This window comes from Ipomoea nil, unplaced genomic scaffold, assembly GCF_001879475.1.
Source record: "Ipomoea nil cultivar Tokyo-kokei standard unplaced genomic scaffold, Asagao_1.1 scaffold2578, whole genome shotgun sequence".
NCBI classification, from domain to species: Eukaryota; Viridiplantae; Streptophyta; class Magnoliopsida; order Solanales; family Convolvulaceae; genus Ipomoea; species Ipomoea nil.
Window position 1 is genome coordinate 224,870 of NW_017619006.1, and position 22,448 is coordinate 247,317.

Consider the following 22,448-nt stretch of genomic DNA (forward strand, 5'->3'; position numbering starts at 1 on the left):
ATTAAGAAGGTTAATAAGTATAGTGTAAACTTAATCAAGAACTAATTAATAATATAACTATCGATTGAGCAGGTAATTAATGTAATGCTTAATTTGACAAGTTGTCTGAGCTAATAATATAACTATCTATTGAGATGACATGATTTTAGACCTCTTTAAATAAATGCATGCAGAGTGTGAACTTAATCAAAAACTATATTTTTAGGAGTATTTCTTGTTATTGGACTATGCTTATTACTCCATAAGATGATTAATGATGTAAATGATATTTGCAATTATAGGTTAAGTTGTGGTTAAATTGAACTTTCATTTACTTCAAATGTAAATGTAAATAAAAATAAAATAGAAGAGTGTTAACTTGTAACATAATTAAGTTGGAAATTTGGGAATTACTACAAAATTAGCATTTTCCTCGTCCATAATTAAGGTGTAACATAATTAAGTTTGATTTAATTTCATACAAATTTTGCGGTGTGATAAACTAACTTCCCTATACAACTACCAATGTGAGACTAGCTAGGATTATTGCCTCTGTGGCCGTCTGTCGGTGATCCTAACCGAAAGTCCGCCTCTCACGGTGGCGGTCAACCCTGGCGCGTATCTAGGCATTTGACGTGACTCACAAACAACTTCTATATCAAAAGCCCTAATCAGAGCCACTGCAACGCTCTTCATTTCCACCAAAGCCATGTCTTTCCCTAGACAAACCCTAGGCCCGGCTTGAAACACCGGGTACTTGTAGAGATTTTCAGATTTGAAAACTCCGTCTTCTAGCCACCTTTCGGGTTTGAACTCGCGACAGTCGGCCCCCCAGATTGAGTCCATCCGACCCATTGCATACGGGTGGTACGTAACCCGAGTGCCCTTCCGGACAAACGTGCCGTCCGGCAGCGTGTCGTCGTTGAGGCAGAATTTGGAGTCGAATTGCACCGGCGGAAACAGCCGCATGCTCTCGTGAATCGCCGCCGTTAAGTAATTCATGTCGCGGATTTGCTGGTAGGTCGCCAAGTCTTGATCGGGCTCCATGATCCGGCCCGACTCGGCCCGAATTCGATCCGTAACCTCAGGATGCCTCGACAGAAGCCAAAAGAAGCTAGTCAACGCGGAAGCAATGGTGTCCCTTCCCGCCAAAAGGAAGCTGATGACGATATCTCGGAGCAATTTATCGTCGTCGATGATTCCCATGAATCTCGACAGAAGATCGGATTGGTCGCGGGCGCCGCCGCATTTCCTCTTTTGTTCGATCATCTCCTCCGCCAATTCATTGATCAAACCGATAGCTTCGCCCAGCTTCTTCTCGGACCCAATATTCAACAATCTCTTCACCTTCCACACCGCCGGTGACGCCGTCACGGCGCGCTCCGCCGAGAGCTTCGACGCGAGGTCAAAGGCGGCGGCGAACTTCGACACCGGCAGAGACAAGTCCAGGCACCCCGGATCCATCCCGAAAGAGAATTTACAGATATTATCGAATGAGAATCGCCGCAAAACATCCTGGAAGTCCAAAACCTCCCGGTTTTCCCCGTAAAACTCAAGGAGAGGGAACAACCTCGTCCTAACCTCGGCAGCCACGATCTCAAAAGCATAGCTTCGAATCGAAACACTGCCGAACTCCCGGCTGGCCATCTTCCGCTGAAACTTCCACAAATCTCCGTCGACGGCGAATATGCCGCGCCCCAACAGATCGCCCAGGATGGAAGCGAACTGTTTCCCCTTGGGAAAGTTCTCAAACTTCGTCGTCAACATGTACTCCACATTCGCAGGATTAGCAGTGATAACGTTTCCGAGAACATGAACGTGAATGGTGCCGGTCGGAGATTTGTTGAGCAGACAAGAATACCAATCGCACAGATTACTATGCTCCATCGTCCAACTCGACGTCAAATACGCCTTACAAATCTCACACTTACACAGAGGTTTCAGTTTCGAAACAGAACGAATTACCAGAAAGACGATAGCCAAAAGAAAAAGAATGATTGCAAAAGCTTCAAAACCCATGGCGAGAGAGAGAGAAAGAGGAGAGAGATAGAAAAGGAAAGTGAGAGGAAGAAGATGGGGGTGGAATACATTATACATGAGGTGCGGGGTATATATATATATAATAAAAATTTAAAATTTTATTAAAAAAATAATAAGAAGAGCAGTACTGAATTACAGCGATTTAATTGAAATGGACCTACGCATCAGACCTACAGAAAACAAGCTTTTGATAAATGTCATTTTCGCCGCCTGTCCTTTCTGTAATTTTCTGCGTCGACAGCGCGGAAGAACAGTACACTGAACAAATCCGCAAAAGAAACACGTGAGCGAAATGATGAATTGCGAGAAAAGTTACTAAAATTAACTCACGTGCGCTACAAATCTATATATATATCTATATAAAAATAAAATCCTCCTACGTCATTTTTCCGCCCAAATTTTTCTACTAAATTAATTAAATATTTTATATTTTTTTGGTCAAATAATCTATAATTCTTATTTGGTAAGCAATTGTTTAATGGAAAATAATTAAAATGTATTAATTGGTAATATTGTATAATTATTATATTGCAAATGTATTAATTGGTAATTAATTTATAATAATGTGAATATTATGCATGGTAATAACATATGTAACACGGATTGCAATTTGCAAATGAATATTATGTATGATAATGAAGAAATATGATCTACTATTATTGTAATATAACCAAATCATATATGCTACCATTTAAAGAATTATTTGAATATGGTAATATTATGTAAAAAGTTTGATTTAATATTATGGTAATATAACCAAATCATATATGCTACGATAGCCATATATGTATAAATATTGGGTTCTCATATTTATAAACAATGTTTAATAATTGACAAATTCTATTACATAATAAAAATTACTATTATAAAATCTTTGGTAATATGCGCACATTATTTTTATTATTTCGGTTTAATAATATTATATCTTATTTATAAAAATTCGAAATAATATTTTTAGTACTATTGAATATTAATTGACTAAAAATTATCTTAATTATTGAGGCAATTAATAGGTATTTAGCTTTAAAAAAAATTAAAATATATGAATTATACATGGTAGTATGGAATCAATTAGTAGACAATTATATTAGGTAATCTAATTAATAATTTACTTTTTAAATTATATCACATTTTAGATTTTAATTTATGCAGTACAAAACTTTTAAGAATAAGTTTTTGATTAAAGGATTCAAAAATCAAAAAGATTGTGAGTGAGCCTATAATTCTTTGATTTAAAGAAGGGCTAAGTCCGGTGCATGGCCGATTTTAGATTTTGGTAGCCCCGTTCTGGTATATAAATGGGGCTCTACCAAAATCATAATATCTAAAATCAATACCGTATTTTTTTTTAATAATAAGGTGATAAAATGTTGTCGTGCGCAAAAAAAAAAAAGAACAAACAAAAAACATATTATGGAATAAATTACAATAATATAATAATAATAATAATAATAGTATGTGCAAACTCGCATTGTAAAATGATTTAAAAAATAGAAGAAAAAAACAAAAAACATATTATGGAATAATAATAATAATAATAATAATAATAATAATAAAATAATAATAATAATAATAATAATAATAATAATAATAATAATAATAATAGTTTGCGCACCTCGGAATTAGCCAATTTATAAATAAATTCATGTAATTTAGCATATTGAGTAAAATAAGAATATAATATTAATTATTATTATTATTATTATATTATAGTAATATAGTAATTATTATAATAATAATTCGTTATTATGTATAATATTTTAACTAAATTAAATTATTTAAATTAAATCACCCTATATATATTTAGTGTTACAAATGATCATCCTTAATTAAATTAAATGATCCTTAATTAAATCATTTAAATTAAATCAGTCTATATATTTAGTATTACAAATAATCATTCTTAATTAAATTAGATCATCCTTAATTAAATTAAATCATTCTTAATTAAATCATTTAAATTAAATCAGCCAATATATTTAGTATTACAAATAATCATCCTTAATTAAATTAAATCATCCTAAATTAAATTCAATCAGTCTTAATAAAAATATTTAAATTAAACCAACCTTAATTAAATCAATCTTTAATACAAAACGTAAAATCAGCCTTAATAACAACACAGAAACGCGAAATCATCCTATTAGCCAATTATTATTACTACAATTACTATTATTATAACTATTACTATTTATAATAATAATAATAATAATAATAATAATAATAATAATAATAATAATAATAATAACAACAACAACAACAACAACAATAATAATAATAATATCTCTATCTCTATCTCTATCTCTATCTCTATCTCTATATATATTAAAGCAAAATAATTGTACCAAAATTTTTCCCTCCAAATGTGAAAACATTTATTGTATTCATATTAATTTATAAATAGATTCATATAATTCTCAAAAAATTTCCTTCAAATGTGAAAATATTTATTGTATTCTTATTAATTTATGAATAGATTCATGTAATTTAACATGTTGAATAACAGAAGAATATAATATTAGTTATTATTATTATTATTATTATTATTATTATTATTATTATTATAGTAATAATAATTCGTTATTATAGTATAGTATTTTAATTAAATTAAATTATTTAAATTAAATCACCCTATATATATTTAGTATTACAAATGATAATCTCATCCTTAATTAAATTAAATCGGCCTATATATTTAGTATTACAAATATTTATTTTTTAATTAAATTAGATCATTGTTAATTGAATTAAATCATCCTTAATTAAATCATTTAAATTAAATCAGCCTATATATTTAGTATTACAAATAATCATCCTTAATTAAATTAAATCATCCTTAATTAAATTATTTAAATTAAATCAACCTTAATTAAAGCAATCCTTAATACAAAACGTAAAATCAGCCTTAATAACAACACAGAAACGCAAAATCATCCTATTAGCCAATTATTATTACTATAATTACTATTACTATTTATAATAATAATAATAATAATAATAATAATAATAATAATAATAATAATAATAATAATAATAATAATAATAATAACAACAACAATATAATAATAATAATAATAATAATAATAATAATAATAATAATAACAATAATAATAATAATATAATACTATAATAATACTATACTAACGAACAAGCCTTACAAAACGAATTATTCACATACATAAATGCAGAATCATGCATCCTATTTGTCTTAACAAATTATTATTACTATAATTAATATGCACGTGTAGTTCATGGTATTCAGTATGCATGGAATTATTATTCATCTGTTACTATGCACGGGAATCATGCAATAGCTATTAGTATTAGTATTAGTATTTCATAATTAAATAATTACATTAAATTATTCATTTGTAATTATTTTGCACAAATTCATAGTTATAAATACCTCATTGGCACCAAGATTATGTGGTCTAATGGTATTCGGGTTGGACTTCCATTTGGAAGGTTGTGAGTTTGAGCCTCAGTGGAGGTGTTATTGGTTCTTTGTGTTTCAGTAAGTTGAGAAAGTATATTAACAGATACTAGAGCCAGTAACATTCAAAAAAAAATACCTCATTGGCCTTGCTTTTCATTCATTTTCAATCCCCTTCCTGTACTTTTCATACGCTAAATTTTCAATATGGCTCCCACCTTCAATCTACTTAACCAAATCACCGCTACCTCCATGAATTGGGCGGTACTTTTCATACGCTAAATTTTCAATATGGCTCCCACCTTCAATCTACTTAACCAAATCACCGCTACCTCCACGAATTGGGCGATACAAGTTCATCTAATCCGAATGTACGAGTCAACATTCAACAATAACACCTACAATTCTCATACTTTGGATTGTGTGTTTCATGATTCTGAGGTATATTCGTCACTTTTAGTATAGATATATATAGATTATCTTTTCGTGTGTGTGTGTGTGTGTGTGTATATATATATATATATATATATATATATATATATATATATATATATATATATAATTTCATAATATATTCAATACAAATATATATTTTTCTTAATTTTAGTTTTATAATTCACATGCTAATATGTTTTGTATATGACACATATTCATGTATTTCATATTCTATTATAATATAGATTTCCATTAAATTTTTACGTTTTGCTAATTTATGGTACGCGTATACATGCAACAATAAAAAAAGGCTCAAGTTGATGAATTTAAAAAAAAAAAAAAATTTGAGGGTCATTTGTACTCCATTAAAAACTTTATCGTTGCAACAAATGACATGACATACAAAACTACGCACCACAAATACAAGATCCTGTTCATGCATTCTACAAAAGTCTTTCAGTATAACAACAACGACTTTCCAAACATGACATACATGTTGAAAGCTTTCGATCAACTTGGTCCTACCCAAATTAATGCTTCCGAACTATTTGGTAATACTAATTTACGGTCCTCATTTCGTTTATCATTTCAAGTATATATATATATATATATATATATATATATATATATATATATATATATATATATATATATATATATATATATATATATATATATATATATATAGAGGCGGGTTCAGGTGTGGCAGTGTCTTACGGTGCGGTTATTTCTTACGGTGCGGCAACACCAATAGTTCACCAAATATGCACCATCAACGTTAGGAAATACACCACACAAAACAGAGTAAACAGAGCCCTGCATCACCAAACACACACCATTAGGTGTGAGTAAAAACACCATACACTGTTCGGAAATACACCATTCGGGGTGGTGAGTTATATGGTGTGTTTTTTTGAGTCTATGGTGTATTTTGTGATGTTTTGTTATATTTCATTGGGGTGTGTTTTTATTACACTGTTGGTGCATATTGTTAACACTGTTGGTGTATTCTGGAATTTGACCGCACCGCCGCACCGTAAGACCCCGCCGCATATGAGCGTTCTTCTATATATATATATATATATATATATATATATATATATATATATATATATATATATATATATATATATATATATATATATATATATATATATATATATATATATATATATATATATATATATAGATTTGGTTGGTTATGTTGTCTCGATTGAATCTCCACGTACAACCATAATTAATGGACGGGAGACCAAGTTCATCCACTTTGTTCTTCAGGATCATGAGTAAGTCATGTTATATTAAACAACTTTACACTTAATCATGGATTATATGTGTTTCTTAATGTGTGTACGCCTTATAACAATTTTTTTTTTGTTTTATCTTTTTAGAGAGAGACGTTTACCTTTCACATTTTGGGAGCAATATGTTGATCAACTATTACGCATGACAACTATGACAACCCTAATCCAGTTGTTTTACTCACTCAGTTTTAATTTGTCGTGCAACAATGTACAACATATGAGTGAGTTGCATACGGCTGAAAGTAGAACATATTTTAGTTGTGACACGGTGTGCAAAGCTAATGAAGACGTTGGAATATTGGATGATGTACACACACCGGAATTTTTGAACGGCATTAGAGCTTCAGGTGTACCGAACCATTCATTAACTTTAAAAATTGGTTCACCAGTCATGTTGTTAAGAAATGTTGATCATTCAGTTGGATTGTGTAATGGTACGTGGTTGGTAATCACCAAGTTAACAGACCGTGTAATTGAAGTCGAGTTAATGGATGGTGCTAACAAAAGAACAAAATTGTTGATCCACAGAATGTCAATATCACCATCTGATACCAGGTTGCCATTCAAGTTTCAACGAAGACAATTCCCATTGATGTTATCATATGCAATGACTATTAACAAAAGTCAAGGTCGTCAAACATTGTCACACGTAGGATTGTTACTTAAAAAACAGTTTTTGTGCATGGTCAGTTGTGGCTGCTTCTCGAGTTAACAACCCAGATGGTCTTAAAATATTGATTGCCAAGAACTCAAGTTCCTATATTACATCAACAACCAACGTGGTATACCACGGAGTTTTCAATAATTTGTAATTTTGTCACTCTTATTTTCTATATTGTATGTTAAAGTAATTTTTTTATTGTTTCTATTTTCCATTTTATATTTCTGTTCCAACTTTTTATGTATTGCATCATCTCTTAAATTTTTCACACAATTATATATACAATAAGATGAACAATATTCATCCCGTGCATCGCATGGGTATCATACTAGTACTAATATATTTTAAAGTAATTATAATCAAAATAGTTTTGTCTTGGCTAGATCTAATTTATTTATTTATTATTATATTTTAAACAGAAGATCCAGTGAAAAATAATAATAAATAAATAAATTAAATCTCGATAAGACAAAACTATTTTGATTATAATTACTTTAAAATATAATACTATCCAAGTGGATAATATTAATATTAATAATAAGAAGAAGAAATGTAAATAAAATAAATATTGGGCAATCCAGTCAGCAAAAATATGGAATTAACCTATTAAAAATGTTAATTGTTTTTTTTCGAGTTTAATTGCTTATTTGCTCTTTTTTTTTCCCCGAATTCAATGGCTTATTTGAGGGTTATTTGAGTTCGATAACTTAATTGATGTTTTCCAAATAATTCAGTGGCTTATTTGTACTTTATCCCAAAATCGATATGAAGAAAGTGAAACAAATTGTCACTAATCACCTTGGATTGCACCCATTCATATTAATGAAGGTATATTACTTGCCCGCACGAATTTAGTTCAATGGTTTAGTACGCAGTATTTGAAAGAAGAAAAGGAAAAGAAATTATATTACTCTTTATTAAAAATCAATATGAAGGAAGCGATACAAATTGTCACTAACCACCTTGGGTTGCACACATTCATATTAATGAAGGTATATTACTCTTTATTAAAAATGAAATATGAAGGAAGCGATACAAATTGTCACTAATCACCTCGGGTTGTTTCACGTACAGCTCATATCGACAGGATATCATATCCCCAACATATATTATAGGAATAAGGTTCAAATTGGCCACTGAACGTAACCTGAAAATGCAATTAGGCCACTGAACGAAAATAAAGTGCAATTAGATCACTGAACACTCCAAAAATGTGCAATTTCACCTGATAGCAGGTTTACCCTCAATTTTAGCAGGTTATCTGCTTACGTGGCAGCTGAGTTGACATTTTTAATAAATTTTAAATCATTTTTAATAAATTTTAATAATAAATTTTTATTTAAAAAATTTTAAAAAAAAATAAAAACAACTTTATTTTATTTTTTATTTAATTTTTTTTTTCAATTTTTTATAAAATTTATTATTAAAATTAATTATTAAAAATTATTTAAAAATTATTAAAAATGTCAACTCAGCTGCCACGTAAGCAGGTAACCTGCTAAAATTGATGGTAACCTGCTATCCGGTGAAATTGCATACGTTTGGAGAGTTCAGTGGCCTAATTGCACGTTTTTGGAGTGTTTCAGTGGCCTAATTGCACTTTTTGTTCGTTCAGTGGCCTAATTGCATTTTCAGGTTAAGTTCAGTGGCCAATTTGAACCTTATTCCTATATTATATTATGTATGTCATAAATTAATCATCTTCTTAATATTCATTCTTTCCAAAAGATTGATCCCACCTAAGGGCCTCTTCTTACTAGTCTTAAAAGTGCAATTGAAAATTACATGTAACTATAAACAATAATTGATACATACCACACTCAAAAAGAAAATATTAAAACGATGTAGGCCCTGTTTGGTAAATAGTTGTTAGCTGTTAGCTAATTGGGTTGATTATAGAATATAACTAGTTGATAACCTTGCTAATTATAGGAAGACGTTTGATAAATTAGCTGTTAGTTGATAGCTGTTTGGTATAATTTTTTTTCTTAAAATTAAAAGTTAATTGAAAAAACTGTTTTGAGCAGCTTTTTTAATTTTAACATTTTAGAGTTAATTTTTTAATAAAGTCAAATAGTTAATAGTGGTCAAATAAGTCAAAACTAGCTGATATTCTAATATTTTATCAAACAGGCCATAGTAGATAAATTATTGACGTGTATAAAAAAAAAAGAGTATAATTGAAAAGGGAAAATAGCACTTTTTCCCCCTAAGTTATATACTCATAGCACTTTTTCCCCCTCAATTATTTATGTAAGCACATTAGCCCCCTCAATTATTTTAAAAGTGGTAGTTTTCCCCCTAATATATTAAATTGACATTTCTACCCTTAAAGTAAACATTTTATTTATTTTACTTCTCCAACAAATTATTGCGTATATGTAGCGATTACCACAGTTCGGTTCGAACTGAACCAGACACTATAGCAATCGAATTAAAAGTTTTCAGTTATTATTCAGATCTAGAACCCAAAATTTAGATTTCAATTTATTAAATTTAAGAATAAAAAAAACTGGATCATGAACCGTGAACCGGTGATTCCGGATCCAGTTCGCGATTTTGAACCGTCTTTATTTTAAACTTTTATTTTTTATTTTAAAATAGTCTAAATTCAACAATAAATGTATTTTATTTTTCAGTTCGGAACATGAACCGTCCATTCCGATTTGCGATTTTAATAAACTCTAAATATCGCGTTTTGATTATAAATTGTAATTGAAATATTTTGGTTTGGTTGCTATAATATCTGTTTGGTTTGAACCAAATTATAGTAATAATTTGTTGGAGAATAAAAATAAATGAAATATTTACTTTAAATATTTATTTTAAGAGTAAATATGTCCATTTAATATTTCAGGGAGAAAAAGAGCCACTTAAATAATTCAGGGAAAAAAGTGCTATAAGTATATAACTTAAGGGAAAAAGTGCCATTTTCTAGGTGAAACCCTTTTTGGCAACGTTGCCTGTATTGATATTTATTGCTAGCCCACAGAGTTGCCATATAGTATTTTAGTATGTAATTATTAAATCCAATATTCCCAATATGTCGTGCAAGTGGACAACTGGTGTATATGTTCGAGACTATTGTCGATCAACTACTAATTGGGAGAGGTATTATTATATTGTATCTTTGGGAGAAGTATTATTGTATCTCAGACGCTTAATTGCAACATTAATTAATTTAATTAATTTTAAAACAACATCCATCAAATGTAAATATATTAAAATGGGGCCTTAGCTTTGGCAAACCTTGGGCTGATAAAATAGTATTGAGAATTAATTAAGAGATTGATGGTTATAAATAATTCAGATTGTAAATTTTTTTGAGTATTATTGACTCTATTACAATGTAGTATCTATTCATAGTATTCGTTTTTATTGGGGCTCAAAATCATGATCTTCCATTTACGAGAACAATAACTTAATACCACTAGACTATAAAGTCATTGACATTTCTGATTGAAAGTTAAGTCTCATAAAATTATCTTTATTTTTTATTTGTAGTCTTACTCTTTTACGTTTCGGTACTAGAATGAAAAAGCTAAGGGTATGAGTTATGATGTTATACCTCAACGAGACCTTAACAGTAAAAACCACTCTCTCGATTCCTTTTATTTCATTTATAAGGCTTGGGTTCAAATTTTTGTTTAAATAAACTTTTTTCTTTAAAAATGAAAATGTATGAAGAAGTTAAGAATCTAACACAACTTTCTACCTAAGTAATCCCTTTTTTTTTTTTTTTTTTTTTTTTATAAAAATCATTATATAATATTTTACTTTTTAACGTGACATTATTATATTAATTTTAAAAACAATTGTGATTATTACATAAATTTTTTATTAACTTGTAGTGTTCCAATGAATTAACAAGTAAATAATAATACAAGTTCAATGTGTATGAAAAAAAATTTATGATGTGAAATGGGTGGTCGCATTGGTATAATGAAACATAATTCTTGTTCTTACATATATACAAATTCAATTTTTATTAAAACCCTCTTAATTAGTTGATCAGTCCGCCACATAACATATTTTTAATATGATTTACCAATCCTGTTACATACTCTTGTGTAATGGTTATAGATTTTTCTCGTCACAAAAAAAAAAAAAAAATCTTTCTAAATCTTATAAATAACATCACATCAACAAGTGAATAGTAAATAATAAATTTTGGTAGAAAAATATCATTTTCTCTTTCTACCTATATTCAACGAAATCATTGTCTAAGGCTCTGTTTGGCAAACCTAGCTGAAAAGCTATAAGCTAGGAGCTGAAAGCTGAAAAGGAGCTGAAAGCTGAAAAGCTATAAGCTCGGAGCTGAAAACTGAAGAGCTGTTAAGCTAGCTGTTATGATTAAAAGTGTTTGGTAAAACCAGCTTTTTGATAAGCTGATAAATGTAAAAAGACTAAAAAGGACATCTTCATATAATTTAAATTAGTTTGTTTACATATTAAAATTTGACATTTTGTCTTTAAAAAATTAATATTCTGAAATAAAACTATTAGCATAATCATGATCTAGCATCCCATAATGATGTAGCAATATTGTTGCGAATCTCCTTCATCTCAGTAGAGGCCTGGCTTAAATTTTCGTTGATGGAGATATTACTACTTGAATCTTGAAGTTCATCGGGCGGTATGTAATCTGGATGCTGCTCAAACACATTAAACATCATGTCATCTTGTGAATTCTTCCGAATATAATTATGGAGTGCAAAGGTGGCCATAATAACATCAATTTGGGTCTCCACACTAAATTGTGGCATATTAGCAAGTATCTTCCATCTCTTCTTTAATACTCCAAACGACCTCTCAATACAACTTCGAAGAGAAGAATGTGCACGATTGAATGCTTCTTGAGCATTTGTTGGCGGCTCATGTTCAAATTGAGATTGATGATATCTTATTCTTGGATACGGTACCAAATATCCTTGTTTATCTGGATATCCTTTATCCACCAAATAATATCTTCCTAAAAAAAATATAACACTAAACTTTTATAATGAATAAAATTATATGATTTTAGAGTTAAAAAATACGAATATGATACCTTGTGGCGGCTTGGGAAAGTTCATTGATGGTGTATTAATTGCATGAAGAAATACACGTGTATCATGTGCTGATCCTTCCCATCCAACAGATATAAAAGTGAAACACATATCAAAGTTACACGCTGCCATAACATTGAAAGTAGGAATTCCTTTTCTCCCTCTATATCGCAATTGATCAACCTCAGGGATGCACGCTGCTATCAATACATCCAATACAATCCTATTCATCATATATATTAGATAATCAATCTTAAAATAATAATAATAATAATAATAATAATAATAATAATAATAATAATAATAATAATAATAATAATAATAATAATAATAAAGTGAAATCATTAAATGGTCACATTTTACCTTGAAATATGGCATGTATCGTGCATCATTAGTAATGTAAGACGGTATAGATTGAAATGTAGGATCATCTAGTCTTATGATATCACGTGCAAGGCCTTTGTATCCGCTATTCCGACCACTAATTGCTTCCAAAACCTCATGAAATGCTCTACTTATTGTTTCACCGGAACGTTGAAATCGTTCACCAACATCTCTATTTGAAGCACCCATAGCAAGTGTGTATATAAATATAGCAACTTTCTCCACATATGACATATTCCTAGTAGATTGTAATCCATATTTTGAATATAAGTCTTCACATAATTGCTTAAACAAATCGGAGTCCATTCTAAATGCATTTACACATCGAATAGGATGTCCATTCAACACTTCTTTCATCCATTCTTGTCCTCTAAAAAGTGAAGTCATACAAGGTTCTTTATAAATATATTTATAGTAATATGTTTTGGTTAAAGCAATTGTGGCATACGATGTTATAATTGCACAAAGTGCTTGCTTCCTTTTTTTTCTTTTCCGCTCCAACTCCATGATGTACCTAATAAATATAAAATAATGAAACCAATATATTTTAATAAAATATAAAGTAAGAACATATATTTCAATATATATAAAGTAAAACAAAATGAGCATTGAAATTATATATATAAAGTAGTACAAGTTTTAATGTTCAAACACATAAATGTCAAATTGAAATAACAACCAAACATATTGAATAAAATGAGCATTCACTTGTTTGTATCATGCATATACTTCAACCAAGCTTTCCTAGAGGATTCATCCTCAATATTGAAAAAAATTTCCCGATTCAAATCATCCTTAAGCAAGGTAAGAGAAAAACACCACAAATCTCCACCCTTTTCCATAATACCATCACTAACCATGCGGTTAACAACACTTATTGCTGCAGCAAGACTACAACTTGTACTACTTTGAGTATTCATAGTACTATCAGATTGTAAAATGTCCAATGCTCGATTTGAATTTGAAATCAAACTCTCTAATTGATTAGAAAGTTTAGCTGCTCCTCCTGATTGTCTCCTCTTACGTTTCATTTGAGTGGGTTTAACACCAATATTTTGAGTGGGGTTATTACCTTGAGATTGTCTAGGTACTTGACTGCCACTAACATCATGCTGACTACCACTATAACGGTTCACCTCACTCATAAAATTATTCCAAAATGAAGACTCATCAACCTCCAAATCCCGCAATTGAGAAGAATGTTGGTTATCCTGAGAATATAACACATCTTCAAATCCTTGCCTAGTCCTATTCTCTTCTTCACTTTCTATATTTTCTTCCTCAATATCCACTGGTTGCACTAATTGAGGATCCATAGTGGGTGCAACACAACCTTCACCATTTGCATAGCTATCTTCAAATAACTTAGACCACAAATCTTCCATTGCAGTATCAATGGATTTATTACGAAATTTTTTATAGTCTGAGTTCTCCTACAAAAGAAATCAAAAAAGAATAAGTTTACAATCAACACCAAAATATTAGTATGTTTTAATCTTAAAAATCTATAATACAAACCTTGATTTTTTTCTCCCACCACTCATCGGAGCCACTAATCTTATTTGTACTAGGATCCCACCCTAAACCGGTTTCACCACGTTTCAGATGCTTCCAAGTTCTCCATTCTTTTTTCATAGCATCCCACTTATTCTTTAAACTTCGATGTGCAATTTTCTGTTTGGCGGTAGCTTCAAATTCTTCTTTAATCTCCTTCCATTTCATTAACCCACGTCCATGCTTTCGAATATATTTGATACAAATCTCACAAAAAAGCATCACGTTCTCGTTGGTCCACTTAAAATTCTCTCCATCCAAGTTGTCATTGGTTGAAGCCATATTGCTAATTTAGAAAGAACAACAACAACAATAATAATAATAATAATAATAATAATAATAATAATAATAATAATAATAATAATAATAATAATAAGCTAAAGTAGTAATTTAATGATCCTAAACAAATCAAAATGAATGTGCAAAATGAACACTGCTTGAGCTTGGGTTTAAAATGAACACTGTAATTGGCAGTAATGCTAATAGGATACCATGATCAGTGTAATCAAACATTGAGCTTCTCTAATGATCATGTTTTTACATGGTATGCTAATAGGATACCATGCTAATAATAAAATCAAATAATAGGGAGTTGCAGAGAACATAATTTTTGAGAAATCAACCCTCCATATAGGCATCCACAAAGAATTATTTTTTGACACTTTATTCCCACTAGGCACATTGGCCGAAACATGATCATTAGACCCCTTTGAGATACCAACATTAGAAGTAGCCAAATGAACTGATGCATTATTCACATGGACAGTAACACTTAGGCATCTAAGGTTTAAATTAATCCCAGAATTATGCAAACTTAAAAGAAGTAGCACCACAACTAGCATTATTAAAAGCATTGTGCACATTCAAAGAAGTAGAAATATTATTTACTCTCTATGCATTAGAACCATGAATACCGTTAGTTCAGACAATAACACAAATAGCTAGCAGACCTATGGCTTTGCATCATGCCGTTAGTTCAGACAATAACACTAAACAGTTTTATGGTCAAACAGTCCATCCACTTAAGAAGAACAAGACACACAAAATCATTATTTAGGATGTCCAGCCAAACATATACATACCTGCGGATTGATGCTATGGCTAATGGACTATTGCGGACTGCGGAGTGCGATGGATGATGCTCCTGCGGAGTGAAAATGGGGGATGGCGATGGATGATTCTTCTGCGGAGTGCAAATGGGGATGGCGAACCTTATGCGGAATGCAAATGGGGAGATGGACGAGGCTTATGCGAATGGTCGAAGATGAAGGGATTGTCGTGAAAGTTGCTAAGAGACGAGAAATGGTTTTAATTCAGAAGAGTAAAACATGTCATTACTTTAAAATAATAAGGGCAAATATGGAAAAAAAGTTAGGAAGCTCCTAGCTTATTTTGAAACGCTACCGAAAGTAGCGTTCCAAAATAAGCTCTTATTTTAAGCTAGGAGCTTATTTTGGAACATTACCAAACAGAGCTTATAGCTTATTTTAAGCTTATTAGTAGCTTAAAATAAGCTATAAGCTCCTAGCTTATCTCTGCCAAACAGAGCCTAAAACTAACCTAATTGCTAGTTAAAGAAGCTCATGTAATAAAATGCAAGTTAGCAAGTAAATATATAGTTAAATAGGAAAGTATACCTCTATATATATGATACCATCCCCATAAGTCCATGAGAACCAATATTATCTATTAAAAAATAGATCTATGGATATGATTAATTGAGAGATTTTAAAAAATGCATGTGTGTAATTTTGGCTTAATTATTTGATCACTATTAGTTATTTGACTTGATTTAAAAATTAATATAAGTGTTTGATTAATTAACTTTTTGTAGTCCAAAATACTAAAACTCGATCAAAAGCTACTCAAAATAACTTTTTCAATTAGCTTTTTTAGAAAAGAAAATTATGTTAAACAACTATCAGCTAACATGTAATTTACCAAACACCTTTCTACAATCAACTATTGTTATCAACTAGTTATACTCTCTAATTAACAATCAGCTAACAACTATCAGTCATTTACCAAACAAGACCATTATAATGTGGGCATATTAAATATGTGTTGTGTGCAACATAAGGACATGCTTAATATACACGCACCATAATGCTTAATACACACGCGTATTTTTAATTCTCAATTAATCTCATCTATAGATTTATTTTTTAATGAATGAAATTGATTCTTATGGAGTCATAGAGAAGTGGGTTCCTTATGATCTTCAAAAAATATATATATATATATATATATATATATATATATATATAGAGCAAGAAAAGAGGAAAGAAAGGAATAAATGTATCTTTTTGTTATTAAAATTGTGATAAGGTACAAGTTGTGAAAAGGGTGGAATTTGTCGCGGTTCACGTGTTTTTATATTAAATTATATTATAGAAAAATCGTGACAAAAAAAGTGTAATTAAGTATTAATGTCGGCGAGCTAAATAACAGAATAAGGAAGTCGGCACTGTGGCTACAAGTGTACAACGCACAATTGAGGCGCTGGCAAATTTGTACTAATGCTCTGCTATCAGTAACCATGATTCATGAACATGACTTTCGCTTTTATAATTTGTTTTTTAACGTATAACATATAATATTTTTGTTATTAAGACTAATTTATGTTCAAACAAAATTATGTTTGTAGATCGGAGTTTGATTTTTTATTTGTGAGAAAAATTTTATCAATATCTCTTCAACATAATATGCATATATAAGAGTTGGCTATCTAACCGTACAGTTGCATTAATTTTTGCGTAATAATTGATCCTTAATTTTAAAGAATGATTAAATTTTTTATGTTTAATTTCACAATTAATAATGATATGATGTTTGATAATGTAAAAAAATTATTTGAAAGAGGAGTACATTTTTAGGCCGGGGTATATAATTTAACAGTACATCGTGACTATTTTTATGTGGTTATTTTTTACTCCGTATTTTTTAATTTCAAATCCCAACTTACTACAAATTACCACATAGGGAGTGACAAAAATGGAGTGATTTTTTGCAAGGGCATTTAACATTGTTTATAATATTTTGATACTCCGTATAATATATAGATATAAACATCCACGGTCATCGATGATGATAATTCATGTTTATTAATTAGTTTTTTTTTTTAAATAGGGAAATTAAAGAAAACAAATAAGAATTTGAAAAAGAAAAATGCTTTATTCTCCTTCTAAATTTTTCTTACATTATTTTATTTCTGATGTGGCTTCTATAGTTCCATTCGTTGGTTGTCTATGAATTAATAATTCAGTTACTACTAATTAAAAATAGCATTAAGTTATCAATTAAATGTTACAATGTCATTAGAGATGAATTGGAGGAAAAAAATATAAGGGGTATCTAGCATTATTCTTTGAAAATAGATGCAAATAAATTTATTTTTTAAATAAAAAAATTGATTAAAAAAAAAAACTAAAAAAGCAATTAGAGTAAACGAACGCGCAGCAATTCAATTATGTAATCCGCTATTATCCATTCGGAGTGTAGTGGGTAAGCAAAATATGTGATAAGGAATTGAACTTCGCATGTTTGACAAGACATAAACCTTATCTTTAATTTGTTGTTTTGTCGGCTATATTTTTATTTTTATTTTTCTACATTTTCAACGACAACTTTCCATTTTGTGGGGCATCACAATTTTAGATAAAATCAGTATTTTACTTCTATACTCTATCCAATATTTTTTGGTGTGCCCAGATTTTACTGACTAACCCCACGCTAAATTGTAGGCACCTTTAATAGGTGGAATAATTAACTTATAGATTTAAGTTACTTTATACCCAAAGTCAAGGATCGAATCCTTGACATTTGGTTAAGAAATACTCTATTTGAGAAGAGAAAACAATTTTATATGGGCCAACGTTAAAAATTCATGATTGTCAAATTCATATTAGTTATTGAAATCATCAACCTAAATTGTTCATAAGTCATTGATGCAAAAGAAAAAAAAAAAGTCAATATATAGGCACCTCTCATGGGAAGTCGAACTTAGAACCTTATTAGTACTAAACATAATATATTTTTTTAAGCAAATACTAAATTTAATATTATGAACAATATAATTGAATGTAAATAACTTTAGTCCGGTTACGTTAACTAAACTACACACGTAAAATTAGACGGAGGGGTAGTATATGTTTAATATTATATTGTAATTGTTATCCATAATTATGTGGGTCTCTGTTTTCAATATGATGAAAAGGAAATCAAAGTTATAGTCATCAACTACTTAAATTGCAGTCAAGACACTCTCACACAATAAAACTGTCAAAAGCAACCTTATTATTCCATCCAAAGATCCTCAAATAGTCAATACATGTATTCTCAACGACAAATCGTCAACCTTTCAATCCATCGAATCAACACAAAAACTAGCTCATAAGCTTAGGCTATCTTTATCCTTGCAATACTCTTTCACTTTCAATAGTGGGTCCTATCTCCACAGCACCAAATTTATAATTCCTTCACTATTTTCTTTATATCCCTACAATACTCTCTCACTTTCAAAAGTGGTCAGGTGAAAGGGTTATAGGGTATTCCTACTTGCCATATGTGGTTTACAAGTGCACTTCCTGACCTCTGGAGGGTTGCAAGTGTACCTCCCAACCTCAAGAGGGTCTAAAAGTGCACTTCCCAACCTCAAGAGGGTCTAAATGTGTACTTCCTGACCTCAGGAGACTCTAAATGTTTACTTCATATTCCCGACCTCAGAACGGTCTAAAAGTGAACTTCCCGACCTTAAGATGCTACAAAAGTGCACTTTCCCGCCTCAAGAGGGTCTAACTATGCACTTCCCGGCCTTAGGAGTGTCTAAATTTGCACTTCTCAACCTCAAGAGGGTTTAAATGTGCACTCCCGACCTATGTGGGTTCTTCTAAATGCAACTCGAGTGTATTTTCCAAGCCAAAGAGTCTGTATGTCAACTTACCAACCTCAATATCAGTAGACTGACCGACCGCTTTATTAAGTAGACTTGTCAACCTAAACATTAGTGTACCTCCCAACCATCATTTCTATATAGGACAACTCTGTCATCGCCTCACCAACCATCACTTCAACAACTTACAAGTGTCATAACCAACCTGAGTGCTCAACCAATGATTGCCACATTAGCTATATCAATATTGATCATCATTATGTTCCCTTGTCACTTAGTATAAATAGAGCATCATTCCTAGTGTGAAGGGGGGGGGGGGGGGGGTCTACTCCCAACTTACACCCCTCCAATCGGAGCTTCCCGATCTCATACGATCAGACCGTAGTTTCCCGATCTCATTATTTTCTCCTTATATTTGTTTTCTAATTGTTATAAACATTTGTAATAGATTTTGATGATGTAGAGTGCATTCATATAAGAACTTTAGACCCCTCATTCTTTGTTGTAAATTTGGATAGGCTTCACAGACGGACTAAACAGAAGGAAACAAGTTCAGAGGAAGCATTTGGAGACAAAGGCTTTGGAAGGAAGCTAAGGGGATCAGAGAAAGTCCAAGACTAGAAGATGTCTTGACTGGCTTCCCTATATGATGAAAAGGAATCCCTATTGTATATTAAGCATGTAGGAGACCCATTGAAAGACGTTGTAGGGAAGATCAACCTCGGAAAGATATCATTCAATGAATAACAAAAAGAGCCTTTTGAAAGATGCAACTTGTCTGACACCTTAGAGGTCTATGAAAAGACAAATTGGTGATAAGTAGGAACATCTCTTTTTTACTTCGAAAGTGCTCATAAGCTAAATAGGGGAACAATCATTATCTTATGGATAAGTTGCATAAGTTATCAGATGGAAACAGATTTTAGGGGATTGTGACAGCTTTCTGGATGGCTACCACTTGTTGAGTGACAACGAGAATATTCAAATTCAAAGTTAGTACTCATCCCTCCCCTGGTCTATAAAAGGAGGACCCAAGCTTAGAGAGACGATGTTGAGTTTATGTTGAAGCTGGTGTGACAAAGAGTATTATATGCAAGTGTTCAAAGTGATCAAGCTGAATCAAGCTTTCTTAGTTGAAGTGAAATCTGAGGGAATTTTAAGTCCATCACTCAACAAACCAACAACCGTCTTCCACCAGAAGGAGTTGTAAGATCAACCTAGCAAAGAAACCTTGTGGATGACCATTGGCTAGCTCTGATTGGATAAAGAAGAATAGGGAAATTGACTTAGTGTATGACCCCTATTTGAAAGACTATCACCGGTAGAAGTTGAGGCTTCTTATCACATTTGTATTCGGAACAATACTTAGTGGGACTTCCTTGGGATTAAGGAGAAAAGTGGAGTAGGAAACTTTTTGAACCACCATTATAAAAATTATTTGTGTCATTTTACTTCAGACATTACTTGCTTATTAACTTGCGAACTAACCCCATACTTTTTTTTATCAGAAGGAGGGGATGTGTAACACCCCCTTTTTCTAAACTCTAGAGCCCATAAATAAAACATACTAAATAGAATATAACAAGGGAATAATAAACTAGGGTAAAATATCTAAACCCAAAAACTGAGGGGAATGTCACCGGCATAGTTACCATTCACGTAACTGCACAAGCTAAACAAAACTACTAAATACTGGAGTCAAAGCTCATAAAACATCAAAAGGGGAAGCAATCCCGGTGTCTACGCACCAACAAAATGATTGTAGTCTAGCTACACCTAAAGTCACTGAATTGTCTAACATAGGAGGGAAACTAGTCTAGCTCGAAACATGAACACTAGAGCTACACACTACTATACAATGCGTGCTCTCATCATGCATTGGGTCCACCTGAAAGAGGTTATAAAACATATAGGAAAATAAACCCGTTAGCACATAATGCTAAGTATAAAGCCACTCAACCCTGTAAATACTATAGATATAGGTTGGATAACGTTTTGCATTCATACACATCTCAAGTACGAACATAAGTAAACATGTCAATCAATCAATAGATCACAAGTAAGGAAACTTTACATATAAACTATATACTTATTAATTAACAACATATGCATATATCAATACATATTAACTCATAAGTCATGCTCTTGCATTTAACATGTACTAGAATCTATGATACAACACTTCTATAAGATGCTATGCACTTCTTGCAAATATGAGGATACTACGAATATAGATAATGAATTGAACATATGCTATCAAATGAGATTATGCCTTCATGCCAATACTCAAGCAATGAATGACGCTTTACTTCTCATATATTCAACATAAAGACATACGCTATGCCATGATATAATTTTATAGTAAAGATATGATACTAAGTATATACTTATACTCTTGCTCTTTATTTAAAAAGAATACTTGTTTGTGGAGGATCTCTGTTGAGTCACTTAACTCGCTTTTCTCCTCTTTCTTACTTACTTACTTTCTTTCTTTCTTTCTTTCTGAACTCGTAGGGAGGTAGGAACTTCACGAATCGTGAATGGACCTATCCGGGCTCGGCAATCTGGCCGGCCTAATACTCATCTCCCCACAGAACCGGTACCCGTGGTTTTTAAACTCTGTGGAATCAGGTATCGTACCTTTAGTGCGCACACCCCTAGCTAGGATTCCAAGCCTAGTGGGTAGTATCGAACCTAGCAACTCGGGATTGTTCTACCA

At 31.1% G+C, this 22,448-nt stretch overlaps 1 protein-coding gene, 1 long non-coding RNA gene and 1 pseudogene across 2 annotated transcripts; all 3 read right to left on the bottom strand.

Moving 5' to 3' along the window:
* Positions 1-323: 323 nt before the first annotated feature.
* LOC109153995 (cytochrome P450 94C1-like) lies at positions 324-2,071 on the bottom strand. Its single transcript, XM_019301883.1, has 2 exons — positions 479-2,071; positions 324-427 (listed from the first exon to the last, which is right to left on the bottom strand). The coding sequence occupies exon 1, from the start codon at positions 1,996-1,998 to the stop codon at positions 523-525; it is 1,476 nt and encodes a 491-aa protein (XP_019157428.1). The 5' UTR covers positions 1,999-2,071; the 3' UTR covers positions 324-427; positions 479-522.
* Positions 2,072-12,399: 10,328 nt separating this feature from the next.
* Positions 12,400-13,671, bottom strand: LOC109153999 (annotated as a pseudogene).
* Positions 13,672-14,561: 890 nt separating this feature from the next.
* On the bottom strand, positions 14,562-14,895 carry LOC109154000. The gene is made up of 2 exons (XR_002049643.1): positions 14,803-14,895; positions 14,562-14,717 (listed from the first exon to the last, which is right to left on the bottom strand). It is a non-coding gene; the product is annotated as an uncharacterized LOC109154000 (long non-coding RNA).
* Positions 14,896-22,448: the final 7,553 nt, after the last annotated feature.

Coding starts and splice junctions, on each gene's coding strand:
- LOC109153995 (XM_019301883.1), bottom strand. CDS start 1,998: ATGGGTTTTGAAGCTTTTGCAATCATTCTTTTTCTTTTGGCTATCGTC.